Source organism: Siphateles boraxobius, unplaced genomic scaffold (assembly GCF_051911475.1).
Source record: "Siphateles boraxobius isolate OS27281-9 unplaced genomic scaffold, OSU_SipBor_1 3, whole genome shotgun sequence".
Classification (NCBI taxonomy): domain Eukaryota; kingdom Metazoa; phylum Chordata; class Actinopteri; order Cypriniformes; family Leuciscidae; genus Siphateles; species Siphateles boraxobius.
The window spans coordinates 2,381,218-2,400,628 of record NW_027508919.1 but is presented as its reverse complement, the minus strand read 5'-3'; the positions used below and the strand labels follow the sequence as shown (position 1 = coordinate 2,400,628).

The 19,411-nt window shown below is 36.8% G+C and overlaps 1 protein-coding gene across 1 annotated transcript in view; it reads left to right on the top strand.

Moving 5' to 3' along the window:
* Window positions 1–4,006, top strand: part of gabra2b (gamma-aminobutyric acid type A receptor subunit alpha2b) — a 73,462-nt gene extending 69,456 nt beyond the window's left edge. The window contains exon 9 of the mRNA XM_077247365.1: window positions 3,523–4,006. Coding sequence (XP_077103480.1) covers window positions 3,523–3,831 — 309 coding nt within the window. The 3' untranslated portion in view covers window positions 3,832–4,006. The remainder of the gene's footprint in view (window positions 1–3,522) is intronic.
* The last annotated feature ends 15,405 nt before the right edge of the window (window positions 4,007–19,411 follow it).

Genomic DNA, 19,411 nt, shown 5'->3' with positions numbered 1-19,411 from the left:
ACCCTGTCTCTCTGACAGACATTCACACAATAAATTCTGGAGTCGTATTCTCATTATCTGAGATTGATTAATATCAGTTTCATAAGGGTCTCTTCCTTCTCTAGTCAGACTCAGTAGCACAAGATCATTGCTTATTCATGAGCCTTCGAATCTTCTCCACAAATCACATTCTTCCCAATAAAGGTCAGTCAGCCAATCAGAAATGACAGCCTGTAGAATTGGTATGTTTATGCAGATTTTAGCACTGTCTGGTTCTGTCACAGTCACAGAAAGTAGACCTATATTTCTTGGTTTAAAGTTTTTTGGAGTCTGATGCACCAGAAATAGATCTAATCAATCTAATAGATACGGTGCAACAGTGAATCTTGCATAACCTGTCAAGATAATGTCCAAGTCATGTTTTCACTTCGAAAAGCAAAAGAAAGAAAAACAAAATCATTAAAAAAGGTGAAGCCTTATTCACATTGCCATAATGCAATCTCGCTCTCATTACTGCAGTGCCAACAGAAGTGTTTTTAATATTTCATGACATAATTGTGAATAAAATATTGCCTTGCAAAAATATTTTAAATGTACAAAAAATAATTCTTATGCAAAAAAAAAAATATTTTGTATATATATATATATATATATATATATATATATATATATATATATAGTGTATGATTACATACACAAATTTTTTTATCTTTGATTTTGGGGTTATTTATGACTTCATTTATTTATGATTTTCTTCATAGATTGTGTGAGATTAATTTCATGGTGACACAGAAAACACATTGTGCGCATTGTGTCTCATTTGTTTATTTAGAGTTTGCCACATACATTTTCTAAAACAACATATAAATAAATTATTTAAGCGTGAAATAGGCTCTGTGGGGTTTTAAATTGTCATTTCATTTGTTTCACTGAGGGCTGTTTGACAGCATATGCTCACGTTGTCTGTGTTCATTTTAACATGCACAGCTAAACATGGCATGCATTCAGGCTGATTTTAGATGCTATCAAACCTCGTATTACACTCTAACCTGATGCTCAGAACCTTTAGGATATCTTCACTAATTTGATTCAAGACTTCCAAGTGACTTCTAAGGAGTAGCAAGTAGTTAAACTAATTTCCAGTGATCATACATTGTTTCGGTCCTGGTTTGCTCTTCATCTTCATCTGAATTTCAGTGGTGTTTGAGCTGACAGTGTAGCAAATGGCCTCTCTTAGTAACCATCCTGCGTTTATACTGATGCATTACTATAGTTCCTGTCACTCTCTTTAATTACCGCATTGCTGCTTCCTGGGGCGCATTCATCAGCTCTCGGGGTGAGGGGGAGGTGGAGGTCTGTGGCCTTTTGAAACACCCAGAATGAGAGCAGGGCCTGCGGGCATGTGCCGAGAACCCAGCTGGAGAAACAGACTGAACGCTCAGCGCACTCACCATTAAAACACCTGCGCGAGTCAGTCCTGTTTCACTGCTGAGTCATCTTGTATCACTCAGAGCTGGACTTTCCCTTTAAAGTCAACGTGAAATGGCATATACAACCCATTTTACTTTCATGGTGATGTGTTTCCATTTGAAACAGGATGCTTTGTGGGAAAAATAAATTGATTGTATTTCGAAAAGTGGTACTGTATATAAGGTGGTGTATGTGTGTGTGTGTGTGTGTGTGTGTGTGTGTGTGTGTGTGTGTGTGTGTGTGTGTGTGTGTGTGTGTGTGTGTGTGTGTGTGTGTGTCATCGCTGTCAGGTGGAGTTATGAGGTTTATGGTGCGTTCACGTGCTATGGAAAATATGGTATTTTCCACTTGTGAACTGGTATTTACCAATGTGTTTCGTTCATGCTTTTGTTGTCGTAATGTGGTAGAAAGATGGAGATCCAGACCTTTTATTTAGCTAAAACTATTTTAGATTGCTTAAGTCATCTGCTACAGCACGAAGATGATTTATCAAATCTCAAACGGTAAATGATATGCTGTAGCCTATATTTTCTAGATCATGAATAGTACATATTTTTACCATTCACGACTCTCGCGTTGCTCTCCGCCATTTTGAAAACGTCAAAGGTTATCTCATCTCGGCAACTCGTGCATCAAAATATTCTACGAGCTGCCCAGTGGAAAATACCACATGAACACCTGGGTGTTCATGTGCATTTTCCACGTCGGCTTTTGGTATTTACCATAATTACCATAGCACGTGAACGCACCATTAGTCACAAGCTCTTTTTAATATTTTTCATTGGTGAAAGATATGCAAAACTCACAGACATACGTAAAGGGTGACTAATAGTAATGAATAAGAAAAAAAAAAAAAGATAAAATAGGGATATATGAGGTTTCCGCCCAACAGCGACAATATATGCATACACACAAACACGCATATCATTTTTAACTTTATTATCCAGGCCCATATGTGTGAATTGCATGTGTCTTTTAATGTTTGTGTGTGTGGGCATGCCAACAGAGAGAGAAAGTTGTTATTAATGAGTGTTTGTCATGTGTGGGATCTTGTTATTTTTCTGTGTTCAAGCGATGCCGGCACAGCGGAAATTTTACACTGCTGTTATGACAAGAACTTATTGAATCATGAATCTTCCTCCCTGTTCTTCATCATGAGCCTGCTCATCCTTGACACCTCCAGTTGTTCCATCAACTCCTCATCATAATACATCTCATGTTTTACAACTAGCGTGGTTTTATCCGGCAAGTGGATGATGTATAACACACAGAGGCTGCATTACCTCAATGTTTGCGATTGACAACTGTATTCGAGGCTCAAATTGTCCTGGAGACTGGAGCAGATTGAATACTGGCCAATACGTGGACAATGGCCAATCATCTTATGTTAACTATCTTTATAAATTGTATAAATAGATTTGGCATTGGAAGTTGAGTCACAGCTGAGCCTTTATTTCATTTTTCCAATTCAAACCATTACAACTCTTGGAATAGTTTTAGCATGTAATTGAATATGCTGCTGCATGAATAGACATATATAAATCCCGTAGCAGATCTAGGCAGGTGGAGCTGGGGAGGTGGAGGGGTTCAGAGGAACTCTGATAGCGCTCTGCAGGACTAGCTTACAGCAAACAATCAACCAGACTATTTAAATGTTGAGCAAGCAATCTCATTGGCTGCATGATCAGCAGAGGCCAATCAGCTTCCACCATGCATCCAATGAAGTGATTGTTTGCAGATTGCATTTAGAGGACTTATCAGTCTGCAATCTCTAGAGTTTCATGACTGAAATACACATTTTCTATTTTAATTTTAGAATAAGTTTTCTTAGATGCTTTTGTAATTTTTTAGCAAATAAAATTATCATAATTTTGATACATTAGCTTCGGTCATAAAATGTATTTTATGTTCTTTTAAAAGAACTGTTCTTTAAGAACATTATGTTTTATGTTCTTATTTGCTTTCATAACCAAACTATCCAACCAGAATTACAATTAGCTCTCCAAACAGGACTGACAAGCATATTCCAAAGTACTGACTTCTTAAAAATGGCAAACTCTCAATTTCCCACAGAAAAAGGAGAAAGCTTCAGTCATCAAGAAGAACAACGCCTACGCCGTCGCTGTGGCGAACTACGCCCCCAACATCAACAAGGACACGGTCCTCCTCCCCACCATCGCCAAGGGGAACGTAGCCGAACCGGGAAAGACCAAAGCCGACGGAAAACCAGCCGAGGCGAAGAAAACCTTCAACAGTGTGAGTAAAATCGACCGCATATCCCGTATCATGTTCCCAGTTCTCTTCGGGACATTCAACCTGGTTTACTGGGCGACGTATTTGAACAGAGAACCCGTGATCAAAGACATGGTGCCCTCTTATTAGACGACGTCCAGGGCTGCGACGGGATCCACTAAGCAGGACTAAAGACTAGGCCAAAACCACCCAGGGACTCTGAATATAATCACGCTCCGACGCTCTTTCCCATCTGCTCCAGACAGACGTGTCGTGGATTGTTGCAAGATGCCTTTCTATCTCTCTCTATCTCTCGCCTCTCTTTTCTACAGCTTTTTCAGCAGTGCTTTTGAAATGACATTTGCCTTTGTACATATGTACGTAGTGAAAATGATGTTACGTTTGGTTTGACGTGTTTTGCTCTGTGAGATTCTGACTTTGGACCTCTCTCTGTGATATAGATTAGCACATTTTAGTGATTTATTTATTTATTTATTTGGTTTCACTTTATTTTGATAGTCCACTGTTGACATTCTACTACCTGTAAGTCAGTTGACATGTAGGTGCAACATTGTTGCAGATTACTTGTAGTTAACAATGTCTTAAGGGGACCATCAAAATAAAGTGCTACCATTTATTTATTTATTTGTTTGTTTATTTGTTTATTTGGTGTAAATGTTAAGATTTTTTGTGATGGTGCTTGTTTTTGACTAGCCTTTTTTTATCTATAAGACCATGCACGTTAGTGCTTATGGTCTGATATTTTGTGCTGGGCCCATACACAAAAAAAAAAAACATATGAAATCAACAGTTTACACACATTGCTGTATCTTTACCGTATGTGATTTTATTTTCTTCTGTTAAAACAGGAGGGTTCTATTAACAGTACTTTGGATGATGTCAACATGGTTTTCAATCCGTTTACTGTATTTTATTTATTTTTTTATTCTATATCCCTTTATAAAGGTCTCTAATGCAGCAGCATAATTCAGGGTGGTGTGGGAATCTCAGCCTGAAATTTGAAGACAAGAATCTGCAATTGCATCCCATATTGCATTGTTAAAAGCAAGGTTTTACCCAACAAGAAGATTTGTTTCAGAGTCGAGCAAATGATTATATTTTAGTGAAAGATTGTGAATACACATTTTCTGTGAAATTAGTCGTAAGAAAGTAAATGGGGTCCATTTTCATTCCGTGTGGCTTTACATGTAACTACATTTGGTCCTTCATGATTGTTATAAAAAACTAACTTTTGTTTTGCTAGTTATTATTTAAAATGCATAAACAAGTGTGCTGCACACATCCTGAAAAGTGAAGCCAGAGTATTTTGATCGCCTCCTGGTGGCTGGCTGCAGTATAGGTCCCTCTTCATGTTATTGAATGGGACTCGAGCCAAACTAAAAAATCCACTTACATTTAATTTATTTTTATTTATTTTTTAAAGATGGTTTCTGTCATTTTTGGTAGTTCTTATCATATTCAAGTATTCGTTGTTGTTGTTTTTTCAGAAATTTTGGTTTTAGTTAGTTATTTGATGCTACAAAAAAAGTGGTGTAACCTCATGATTGACAGCTGTGCTTGTGATTGAGTCTGTGTGAGCGGGAGTGTGTGCGGGACCTTGATGCCTCGGCTCCACCTCAAGATCACTATACTGCGCAGGCTTCGAATGATGTAATCGGGAATGACCGTATCTGGGATATTTTATTTTTCTTCAATTGAAGGAACTGGAGACCAGTCGTCCATCTTTTTTTTACAGTCCATGTTAATAAATAACAGCAGGTTGAGCTTTCCTAACACTCTTTCTTCAAAGGTGAAGTGTGTCATATTTTAAACTCAAGTTTAAGTGCTTTCTCCTTGTCCAGGTTTAATGTGCTGACACAATTATAAAACTTTTTTTATAACCTATATAATTATAGGTTGTCTTCTTAAAGAGTGTGAACACTGTGGCTTTGTGGCACTTTCAGATCTTTAAAGGGGTCATCGGAAGCCAATTTTCCACAAGTTGAAATTATTCTTTAGGGTCTTCATGTAAAGTTTGTAACATACTTTGGTTAAAATTCCTCAACGGTTGTGTAAAACAACACCCTTTGCCTCCTCAAAAACAGCTCTGTTCACAGTGACCCGTTTCGGTAGCCTGGGAAAACCCAGACGAACTTCCGCTAAATTTAGATTTGCTCTGCAAGTTAGTCTGGCGAAGAGCCCATTCAAGCTCATTTCCAATCTTTCCAAATCGAGGCACCAATCACAAACATTGAGCTTTACAAGCTTTACAAGATGACGATCGATCTGATTGGTTTTAGGTCTATCCAATTGCGCCCAGAGGCATTTGAGCAACGTCCGTTGGTGACGCCCCTTTGGAAGTGAGCTGTCAATGAACCTTCCCCAGACCCTAACTCAGTTACGACTGAGAAGGGTCTGGTTTTAACCAGGCTACCGTTTTGGTGCATGTCTCTTTAAAAGATAATATGCAACTGCTCACCACATCCCTCTCTTCCGTGGGGTGTTGCGACACAAGACACGCACATACAAATGGCTGAGGGTGGAAATATGCTAATACGGGACAGTCCGTCAGTGGTGGTGGGCGGAGCATGAGCAATATGACATCAATATGATTTTGCTCAGAAAATCCAAACGGCTTGATTATTGAGTGTTTAGGCCTTTTGAGGATAAAAAAAAGGAGTGAATGTTTTTTTTTTCATTGCATCGTGGTTGTCCACACACTGCAAAGACACATTTATGTGCAAACACCACATAAAATTGAATTTTGCATCCGATGACCCCTTTAAGTAGCCTGCCGTGGGCGGGACTATTTGTATTTCAACCAATGGCAGGCAGGGGGAGTATTTGGAAACAATCTGATTGGTGATCCTAGTGATGTATAAATGGCACACTTCATCTTTCGTGCTGGATCTAAGGAAATTAGTGAACGAAAAAAAAATCCTATTATATATATATATATATATATATATATATATATATATATATATATATATATATATAAACATGATTATTTCATGTTCAGTAATTTCCTCTTTTTGCCACTGTGCATTCCTCATATTGAACTCTTACAAACAAAGTTCTTTTTGGACCAAAAGACCGAAGTGCTTCAACTATTGCATGTTTACTACAATTGTTTAGCCTCCAAAACGAAGCTGAATATTCCTAAAATTTAGCGTACTAAATATGATGCAGTAAAACCGTAGAAATGTCACTGACAGAATGATGCAGTAAAACCGTAGAAATGTCACTGACAGAATTCTGCAAATCGAAATGCCTGTCACAGAGTTGACAACTATTTTTTTGTATATATGTAAGGAATATTTGTTCATGTCGGTGTTGTTGTACACTTGTGTGTAATGTTTTATGTTGACTGTTTGTACAGTTTTATACACACAAAAAAATAAGCATTGCGGAGTTTCTTATTTGATTGTTTTTCTCATTCAGTTTTCATTTACAGTATTTCTAAGGGAAAGATGTTCATTTAAGCATGCTGCAGCCTCATTGGCTCCATAGAAAATGATACAACTGTTCGGGAATGGTATTCATTATTGTTATGATTATTTAGCACTATTTATTATTGTTAATTTATTCATTATAAAAAATATACTTTTCTAAAGTTTAAGAGTTTATATCAAAGTGCCAATATGTTTCTAAATATTTATTTAACTATATATTTATTGAAATATACACATATTCATTTATTTCTGAGTATTATTTGACATGCTGTCATAATAAATCTGTTTTCTGTGTGGTATAATATTGTTTGGAGCTCTGCTTTGATTTTCAAATTGCTTTGATTGTATTGAATAATGGTTGCATCTTCGTTATGCATAAACTGTTTGAGCAATAAAAAAAGAGGTGAACTGTAAACTTTCCTGGCATGGAAAAGAGCCTTCCACATACAGAATGTATAGCTTTTGCTCTCTTTCATTCTCTCTCACTCTATCTCATACATCCCATATGAAACATGCCCCAGTGGTTTATGTTCTCAGATGGGATGTTCTGAACAGAATGTTTGAATATTCTAAATGTTTTGGGGTTGTTTATTGTTAGGCGTTACAACTGATCTGTCAACCAGCTTTTAAAATTATTATTGTTTATAAGGAAAGTTACATCCAAAAATGAAAATTCTGTCTAATTGAACCCACTGACATGATGTTCTAAACGCATATGCTGTTATTTTTATGGTGTGTTTTTTTTTTTTGGGGTTCTTTTTTGGAGCTTTACAGACATGGTCACTATGAAGCTGCATGAAGATTTTTCAGAAATTCTCAGAAAAATACCAGCATACGCATTTGGAACAATATGAAGGTGAGTCTAAGCTGGCATTTACATGACACTTTTTTCAACTTAAAACGGAAACACTTTTATGCGTTGTGGCCATTCATTTACACAGTCTTTTGGGGCCTGAAAACAAAAACTTTTAAAACGGGTTCTCTTTGTAAACTACAAAAACATGAATTTGTGAAAACGGTGATGTCATGTTCAGTCTATAGGTGTGGCAAGGCAAGTTTAATTCTATAGAACATTTCATACACAATGGAAATCGTCTCTTCACCCCTAATGCAATGTGTAAACTTTACGCTGTCTGTCTTTGACGGGTTCGAGCGTCTCTTCACCCCTAATGCAGTGTGTAATTTTTACACTGTCTGTCTTTGACGGGTTCCAGCATCTCTTCTTCTTCACCTTAATGGAGTGTGAAAACTTTTATACCTGCTTTACACAAGTGTGTATTTACACCATCCACGAGTTACAGTCCTGGGGCTCATTTATAACTGTTGCGTACGCACAAAACAGGCCCTGAAAGAGGCGTACGCCACTTCCGACGGATAAGTTGTGATTTATAAAAACAAACTTGACGGGAAAATCTGCGCACATGCACGCAAACTCTGACCCATGTGTAGAACGTTTTGGAAATGGAGACGTTTGGCGCCACCGATGGTGGTCACTTTTAGAAAGAAAATTTTACATATACAGAAAGATAATACAAATATAATTTCACTCACCAAGCCTATCACTTGAAGCAAATATCCATCCCTTCTTAAATGTCCGCGCCAGCGAGCGCGTTGGGTCGTTTACTGAAACTGACGCATATATAGCCTATGGCAGATTAAGTAAAACCGCAAATCTTCATTATGAGTCATAATCAAATACAGTGCATGTTCACAATAACAGTTTGAATAATTAAAAGAATGATTTAGAAGTTACAATATTTTTTATATTCAATAAATAGAAATATTTGTTGTGGATGCAATGTTTTTGAACACTTTTCCTCTGGCATGCTGTGTTTTAATGTTTTAACTACAGAGATAATTGCTTATCATGATAGCAGATTGTCTAAAATTCGTTGTGTGCAAATAATGCACAACAAGGTATATCTGTTTCCATTAAAAATATAAATCAATTAAAAATACTATTTGACCAGTGGAAAAGATTGACAAAAACTTTCTCTGAAATGTATTTTACAATATTTGATTTATTTATTCAAAAACAAGGCAAGAATGTGTCTCCTCCCCGAAACAACCATATATGGAGCTTACAACGCCTAGTTTTACTATGCATATCCTCATCTGCATATCATTTGCATATGATTATTCATCCACGTGATAACATATTTAATGGTACAAGACATTAGGAAAATATGAAATGCGGATGTGCTGTCACATTAGTTACATTAATAAAAATCATTTAGTAGCCTATCCTTGCCTTGTTTTTGAATAAATAAATAAAATAGTGTAAAATACATTTCCGTGAAAGTTTTTCTCAATCTTTTCCACTGACCAAAGAGTATTTTTAATTGATTTATGTTTTTAATGGAAAGAGATAGACCTTGTTATGCATTATTTGCGCGAAACTATTTTCTCAGACAATCTGCTATTATCATGATAACTTATCATGATAATAGCAGATTGTCTAAGAAAATAGTTTATCATTGTAATAATATCATTGATAAGCAATTATATCTGTAGTTAAAACATTAAAACACAGCATGCCAGAGGAAAAGTGTTCGAAAGAATTGCATCCACAACAAATCTCCATCTCCAAAATGTTTGTACACATGGGTCAGATTTTGCGTGCAGATGCGCAAATTTTCCCGTCAAGTTTGTTTGTATACATCACAACTTGTGCGTCGGAAGTGGCGTACGGCTCTTTCAGGGCCTGTTTTGTGCGTACGCAATGGTTATAAATGAGGACCCTGATGTCTCTTCACTCACGTCTGAGTGCACGGCCAAAATCATCACTCTTTCACAATTCCTTTCAAACTTTCCCGCCAGACATTAAAACAGTCAAGATTAAATCAAACGAATGATCAAAACAGTTCTAAAAGAATTAATAGAATAATAAGATGAGATAAAGTGCAATCAGTCTGACGGTGGCACAGTGCTACATTCAGTAAATGGCACAGTGCTCATTCAGTAAATGCACAGCTAAACAGAAGTGTTTTGAGTCTGGATTTGAACGTGACTACTGTAGGAGCACATCTGATCTCTTCTGGAAGCTGGTTCCAGTGGCGGCTGGCATAATAGCTAAAAGCAGACTCTCCTTGCTTTGAGTGAACCCCATATGACTAACTGACTTGATCTACATGACTACTAAAACTAAGGTCAGACTCCTAAAATCACACCAAGATTCCTTACTTGACGTCAAGGTATTTGTCCTGAGGCAAGACACTTTCACCAGGAAAATGAATAAACATTAGTATAGTCATTATCAGCCTGCAGAAATTAGGATAGTTATCCTGAAAGATTATTTATTATAACCATCGTAAACTAGCATGTTAGTGTTTAACGTTACTAGCTACCAGATTGATAATTCGCTACTCTACTAGCATTACTTGATTCATGAAGATAAATGGAGGACCAGATGGAATCCGTAACATGGCCAGGCCATGTTATTCAGCCTTTTACATTTCACGCGGTAGTCAGCTCCCTGATTTATTTATAAATTTATAAACACTTTATAGATGACTGACTGCTGCACGTATGACAGGGTGGATGTTACTGAAAGAACGAGCAGAGAGAGAGAGAGAGAGAGACGGTCGCGCGCACGCATACTCTCACCGTCTTCAATTTGTCTTCTCTCCCTTCTCGTTCGGCCTTTTAATTTGTCACTCTCCCTTTTTCTTTTTTTAGTCTCCTCTGACAAAACCTTTTTCCTTCTTCCTTTTAGTTATTGCTTCGGCCACAACAACAATAAACAGACGGGTATCAAACGCTAGTTGGGCTCTTACATCAGAACAACGTAAGCCGTAAATCAGTCTTTTGTAGTTTGTGCTCGGGTTACTGCCCAAAACCCGAAGTTACATAGTGCCAGTAATAGCGATACAGACACTGTCAGGCTATGGCAGACGTGTCATTCAACCTACAGTATTGTAAGTCGATGTACCATCACAAGGGTCTTGGAAATATATTATGAAGGTTGAAAAAATACATAGTGCTGCTTTAACTGAAGAAAGTTTTGGCACATCCAACTGTTGACTTCATCAATGCATTGGCTCTGGTATTCAATGGGGCAAGTGTGTAGTGTTTCTTTACAAAGTTACATCGCCAACTACTGGCCTGGCAGCATAATACAGCATTTGTAATAGTTTTCGTGGATCTGTGTGAATGGCAACCGTATTGACAACAGTGACTTCTGTATGTGAAATTTTTCAAAACCGAAAAGGAAAAACTTTTCTGTTTTTAGTGAACTGTTGTCATGTAAATGAAACTTAATTAGCAGTATTTTCATTTTGGATGAACTTTTCCTTTAATTGAGAATGTGAAGAAGTTCTAAATCTTTGCAAATTAATCACCAAGACCAGCTAAGCTCTCACTAATGTCTGTTTGCCTTCTATATAATGAGTATGTTGTTTCCTATAATGTAAATGTGAATTTGGGCACATGACCAGAACAACTGAATCGCTTAGTCTTTCAACAGCTGGGACTCATTTTCGAAATATTGGTACTCACTCTTTCAAACATCATTCTACTTACTCGTTCAATAGCTTGTTGCTAAATAAACAACAAGAACAAATATATGATTAATTCTGAGTCTGATTCATTCATACATTTTCAGGGCATTATATTGTTGTCCATTGTTCAGTACTGCTAAACACATGCTGCTGTATATTTCGTTTGGTGTAATTTGCCATTATTTCATGCCAAGTTGCATAATATCCACAATAATATCTTGGTCAAAGACTGTCACATCTTTTAAAATACTGTAGCGTTTGATTAGACACATCAATAGCAAATGATGTACAGTAAATACTGTTTTATCCTTCCCTTTAAAATCTGATAAGATTTTGCTATCCTATCTAGCCATTATTATATGGTTAGTTCTATTTAATTCATTGCTTTTAGCAACAATAAAAATGAATTCAATTTCTAACTCTCAATTTCTAACTCTCAACCCTACAAAATATCTAAGAAAAAAATTCTCCTTTTGAAAAAAAAATGATCTGTGAATTTCAGTCTCAAAATGCATTTAAAAAAAGTTCTAGGAAAAATCTTATGCATTCAGCATTACGGTAAGACAAAAGCATACACCTCAGGAAATGAGCTGATGGAATCACATCATCAGATACAGGGATTTCCCTCCAAAACTTTTCAGTGGGGTCAGAGGAATGAAATACTATGTGTGGAAGTCTAGGGGTGGAATGAAATATAGTGTGATATGTGATACTCCACACTCAGATTGATTTTAGCAGAGGAGGCATCTCTCCATACCACAGCTTAACTCTCCAACTCTCATACACTCCGAAGCTCTGAGATCCACCGTCAGATCCATGAGACCATTCCATTAGCAAGACACTGAGGGCAAGGAGTTAATGACCAACGATTTCTAAGCCAGTGCCTCATTTAGGTCAAGAACGTTTGAGTCTGAGTTTATTTATTTATTTAATCCCTTTGCCTTGACCTCAGTTAATAAAGTGCACAGTCTTTGTCCAAACTGCACAGCAAACCTGTCAAGAACATTGCCTGGGTCATATTAAAGAACGATTTAAGACATTATATTTCGTTTTAATTGAAACATAGTAAAGCCTATGTTTAGGACCATGAATCATTTTTCTTTTTCTTTTTTTTTTGGCATTGCAAGTAGTGTGGAACAAGCAATATGAGATTGAAAAATATGGGATTTATTGGTGATAAATATATAAACCCTGTTATTAACACAGTCAGTTTATTAGTACTATTACAAAAATCTTATCTGTTTCCACTGGGATTGGTTTGTTTCTGTAAGGTGGGTGTTTAATTCTGTTTCTGTCTTCAGTTAGTAACATGTTTGATTATCGGTTTCACCTGTGGATTGTTTTCATTGATTGGTTTGTCTGTCTATTTAAGCCTTGTGTTTCTTCTATACTTTGTGTGATCTCGTCGATAGATGTTTAGTTGTTCTGTTCATGGTGCCGTTGTACCAGTTATCCTGAGCACGTTCTTTATTTTTGTATGCTTGCAACTCCCGCTGACATTATGTATGACTGAAAAATATGCATCATATTCAATTAGGTTCAATTAGTTTTTAAAACTGCAATGCAAATGGTTTGAAATGTTATATGAAATTCAAATAAATTAATCTTAAAATGTAAAATAACCATTTAAATTTAGGCCTAAATATTCTTTGTTTGCCACTTCCTAGTATTAGTTTTTTTTTTTTTTTAATAAGTACTTTTTACTATAATATAATGGAACTGTGTATCTGAAATGTGCTTAATTATGAAGAAAAGGCTTAATTTTCTTTATGCACCATCTATTTATTTTTTTCCTTTTGATTCCAGGCTGAAATTTGATTCATCCTTTGTTCTGCCTTTGTTTGTCCCTTTTATGGGATTTTAAAACAAGTATTTTCAAAGCCCAACCTGTTGTATTGGTTGTCAAACCAGATTGCGGATCAAGGCATCCTGGCTTTTCATACATGACCTTGCGTCACACATGAAATTGAGGGCAGGGGAATCCAGATGAGGTCTCGTTTCTGACAGGGCTGCTGTTTTCCCGCGCAGCACCAGGCGGTTCATTCTGACTGATTAAAGAATAACCCTTAAATGGAGTTCTAAAAATGGGCGAAGAGGAAGAGGTCATTATCCTTCATCAGTCAGCAGAGGAAGGGCCTGATGACCGTGAATGATGGCTCCTGTCTAACAATACCAAGGATTATGGCATTCATTTAGGCTACACTCTTAAAAATAAAGGTTCTTTATTGGCATTTATGGTTCTATGGAGAACCTTTAACATCCATGTAACAATTCTATTGCAAAGAATATTTTGATTTTTTTTAAATGTTCTTCACACTAAGATATTTTTATATAAAGGCACAGTATGTAAGTTTCACCGCTAGATGCCGCTTAATCAAAACAATACCAAAGCTTGATGACGTCCTGAATGAGGGTGGAGTTATAGTTGTCGTCTTCACCTCCAGAGCCGCTGGAAAGCAATCCGTCAAAAAATCCTTTTCATGGATGAGTTAATGTATTAAAGTTTGAAGTGAATTTAACGCAAATTTAAAAGGAGCGGATAGAAGTTTTGTACGCACAAGTAAGCAAACGTGAGCATCAATCATTCAACAGCATATAAATCAAAACTGCCTGACGTTACAAAATGAAATTTCAAGAAAGAGACAGGATAGAGAGAATTTATGTTTTGACTTTGTCTAGCTGCACACTTTCAAAATGTTTACAGGTTATTTAATCCTAAACTAAATATATTTCAGCATGAAGTTCATCAGGACACCTTGTTAATTATCATGTCAAAGGCCACATGCACTGCTAGATATGTCACTGGCTGGTTAAATCTTCAAAATTCCAACATTTAGAAAAATCACAGAAACCGAATCTTAATATTTTGCCAAAGCTAAACTAACGTTTGAACTTGTTGACTGAGACTGATGTGTTATAAGCCTGTGAGGAATGGATTACATATATAAGAAACAACTATTACCAGCAAAAGTGCGGGTGGCATTAAGAATTTAAAGAGAGTGAATCTTCTGTCCTTCTTTACAGAAACATGTGATTGTCATGAATTTCAAAGGGTCAAATAGGTCCAAAAAAGCAATTATGTAACTCTGCTTGTGGAGATTTTCTTCAGCCTTGAGATGAAACAGAAGCTGCTCTTGTTATTGCAGTGTGGCCTTGGTTTGCTCACATTAGGGACTTCATATGATTCTCACTTGTGACATTTTTGAAAATGTCACCATGAAGAGGGAGGTAAAGATGAGATTTCAGACTCCACAAATTCGTTACGCCAAGTTAAGCTCTTTTGTCATTTTTCAGGCACATTGGGTTTTATTTGAAACAGAAATATTGTGAAAAATTATAACTATTTAAAATATCTGCTTTCTATTAGAGTATATATTTTAAAATGTAATTTATTTTTAGTGATGCAAAGCTGAATTTTCAGCATCATCACTCCAGTCTTCAGTTTCACATGAAATCATTTAAATATGCTGACTGGCTGTTTAAGATCAATTATCAATGTTGAAAACATTTGTTCTGCTTCATATTTTTGTGGAAACCGTGATACACTTTTTTCAGCTGCACGGATTCAATATACTGTTACACACACATTTTAAACATGCTTTCTCAAATATTTGCATTTACTTAAGACATCACATAACCGACTGTGTTACGAAATATATGTACGTTTCGCCTGGTCTCGTAGTATGTGTAGAGGAGGCCACCTAGGGAACAGTATAGCAAGAGTAGACTGTATTTTACATCACTCACTTATTTAGCTGAATTGCATGTTAAGTTTGGCTTAGGGAGGAACGAAAGCGCTGTGAAGGAAGGAAAGTGCGCTAGATGGAATGTGGAAGCCAAAAATCGAAATCAGAATACGATTAATCGCATAGCCCTAGTATCTGTGCTTTTACTCAAATGCTCAATTTGTGTACTTCATCCACCACCTGCACTATGACAAAGCGAGGACCGTCACAAGCAAACTCTTCCTCATTACTCCACCGCAAGAGCACAGCGGCGACCCGCCATACACCCTGCGAGAGCCGCACTAAACAGATTGTTGTCTTTGTGCGTCAGCTGGTGCTTGCAAATAAGGAGAGCCATTTCCACGGATGTGATGGATGTGTGACGGTTAAGATGTCACCAGTATAACAGATCCTCACGTCTGCCTTTAAAAAGGCGCTCAAATGTTTTTGTGTAGCTGTCGACACTATCTGCTGCTCTGTGGCCTTTTTGGCAAATGCACTGCGCTTCAAATAAATGACTGCTTTTCTTCTGTCTTTTTTCCTTTGGCTTGGCTAGATTTGTTATCGAATGCATTTGGGGATTGAGGGATTGTGAGATGGATCTCCATGACCGATCAACAGAATGTTTTTTTTTGTCCATTAGCTGTGAGCAAATCAGTGCTGCAATGGTTTTGCTTGTTTAAAAGACCACATTAAAGTTCAATTTAACCAGCTTTGTAGCTAAACCAACAGCTTGACTGATCATCACCCTGCCATTTTAATTTGTTGATTTAATGGAAAGCTAAATGGGAAAGAAAGGCTACTGTTTCCGCTGCGCTATCAAGCAAGCTAAAGAAAATAAAGCCAAATTAATTAACAGTTTACTTGGCGTTAACGCCACTAGAACGAAACTATGATTAGAATTTCCCAAGCTCAATTAATTGAGCTTTTCCAGTAGTTTCGGCTAGGCTGATTAGCTCAAGTATCAGTTTAATTGCCAATGTAATTGCCAATGTATTTTTATACCTGAGAGATCTGATCAAATATTCAAATATAAGCAACATATTTAACAATGAAATGTAAAGGTCAGTTGTAAGCGCGGTTGTATCTAGTTATAAATTATAAGTAAATTAGGATTAATGCTCTATCTGCTAACAAGTTAAAATTACCATGTTGCAGTTAAATGAGGATTTATTAGTTAGTTGTGGTTTGGCTACTTTGTGAAAACAGGCCTGATTCCATAGTGAATGGTTCAGCCCAGCAAAACCATGTAGTTATTTATGAAGTCACAAGTTATCCAGCATCTTAGCTTCCCAACTCTTCCAATCAGGCATTATGCAAATCCTCATCAGTAAAGAGAAAAGGTCTATGTACACAAATAATAACAACGCCGTTTCACAGCATCTCAGAATAATCATTCCTGCTTCGCCACACGTAATTGTTCGCTCCACACTGAGATTTTTAATACAGACTTGCAAATGCAGAGAGTCTGTAAGTGATAAATATCAAAAGAAAAATGACGCGTCATTTGCATGCAAATTGTCCAGATGAGCTCTTCAAATCTAGGTCGTGTTAGGAGGGGAGGAGTTGAATGTGTTTGTGCGCGTCACGAAAAGCAAAACTCATCCTGTTTCTCGTTAATTATTTGCTCAGCCATGAAAAGTGAAAGCTAACAGAACAGCATCTGTGAAGCGAGAACACACACACACTCCACGGTCACGTCTTCAGAGTGTGTGTTTGCGTATCTCCTTTCAAACCAACAGACGTTTGAAGGCCTGACTCATGAATTACGCTTTTATCTGCATTGTTGGAGAAAAAAACACGTAGACGGATGCAACGCCAGTGTTGTTGAACTTTGCTTTTTATAGATGCAGAAAAGCAAGTTGTTCTGATATTTTTGCTTTGGTTTTGGAAACCATTGCAGATGCAGATCTCACTAATGGAATATACAATTGATAATATCTATAATTATTTGTTAACTGCACAATAACTGCCAGTTATTGTAGATAGATAGATAGACAGATAGACAGATAGATAGATAGATAGATAGATAGATAGATAGATAGATAGATAGATAGATAGATAGATAGATAGATAGATAGATAGATAGATAGATAGATAGATAGATAGATAGATAGATAGATAGATAGATAGATAGAATAATGTTCACAGTTAAATCATTTATAGTAAGTAATCCAATATATCATAAAAAAATTGATTTCATGGTGACTTTAAGAGGCGTGTAGAGGAAAATTGTGACATCACAAAAGGGTCGATTTCAAATCCTGCCGTTTATGATGGATAGAAAACAAAAAAGTCATTTTTTAAACTAGGGAGTTAGCTTTAAGGTATGAAACTTGCAGTATGTTCATATTGTAGAGCAGAGGGTTTAAAGAGTACCTGAAAACCATACAGATACCTTTCAGCAAAAATGACTCCATTACAAGTTGCAAGTCACCAATTCCAATACGACTTGAGTAAAATGATCTGATTTTAACAGTACTTAAGTATTTTACTCATACTGAATGTAGGCTCAAAGAAGCACTAGTACTCAACACCTAGACGTGCCAGTGAAAAACAAGAAACAGTTGATTGAATGTGGAAGCCAAAAATCGAAATCAGAATACGATTAATCGCATAGCCCTAGTATCTGTGCTTTTACTCAAATGCTCAATTTGTGTACTTCATCCACCACCTGCACTATGACAAAGCGAGGACCGTCACAAGCAAACTCTTCCTCATTACTCCACCGCAAGAGCACAGCGGCGACCCGCCATACACCCTGCGAGAGCCGCACTAAACAGATTGTTGTCTTTGTGCGTCAGCTGGTGCTTGCAAATAAGGAGAGCCATTTCCACGGATGTGATGGATGTGTGACGGTTAAGATGTCACCAGTATAACAGATCCTTACGTCTGCCTTTAAAAAAAAAAAAAAAAAAGAAACAGTTGATTTGTGAGGAGAGCTATCACATGTTTATTTTGTAGCCAAATAGAGAGTAAAAGTTGCTTAGATATCTTTGATAGTCAGCAAAACTGAAAAGTAGCCAAAAAGATACATTTACTCAAATACACCACTGTTGTAGATTAACCCATGTGTCCATTTCAATTTTATGACCCCTTTAAAAGGGCCTTTACAATCACTCAAATAACTTTTCCAGATCTACAACTGTGGCCCAGAAGTCCAGTAACTATTTTACCCCGTTGCTGAAACTACAACCTCTCCGGTGAGTAGAGAACCTCTCAGTGTTTACATGTCCAACTTCACAGAAAGCAATAGCGACAGACATGGAGAGGCTGAAATTGAATTTAACTTGTCAGGGGATGATGGATTTGAATGTGCTGCCAAATTTAAATCAATATAATTCTGTTCTGCTCAGTCCAGAAACCTATGCAAGACAGGGTCACCCTTCACATATTTTTTACCTTACACGGAACAAAAGACTGTGAGTTAAAGCTGGCTTTGGTAAGTAAATAAAACAAGGTTACTCGCCAGTTGGCTGGTGTAGCAAAAGGTTAATTTGTAATTAACATAAAACATGAACCCAGTGACACTGTAGAAAAAAAAACATATTGTTGTGTGCTTTGCTATGATTGACAAATCAATCAGCACTTAGAGAAAAAACTAATCCTTCAGCACTGACTGAAGGCCAGAACACAATGTGTGTGTGTGGTTTATAATGTGGCTTAGTAATAAAGATGGTGTGCAGCATAAAATCACTGTACTTGTCCATTAAAAAAACAGTTGAGTGCAGCATTATGGGTAAAATAAAAATAAATTAAAAATCCCAGACATTTGTTTCAAACTATAAATAGACTGCTTAAAGTTGATGATGCCACCACCTTGCCTGTTTCTCAACAGCTATTAGTTTTTTTTCTTAATTTCTTTAACTCTAAAATTGATATTGTTCGCAAACAAATTTCTATTGCATCTGCTCCCACCGTCTCACTTCTCTGTTCATCTGGGTTTACTGGTATTTCTCTCACTAATTTCTTACATCTTGATTCTGAGGCTCTCAAACAGGGAGGTATCAATCATGAAATCTACCACTTCCTTTCTAGATCCTATTCCCAC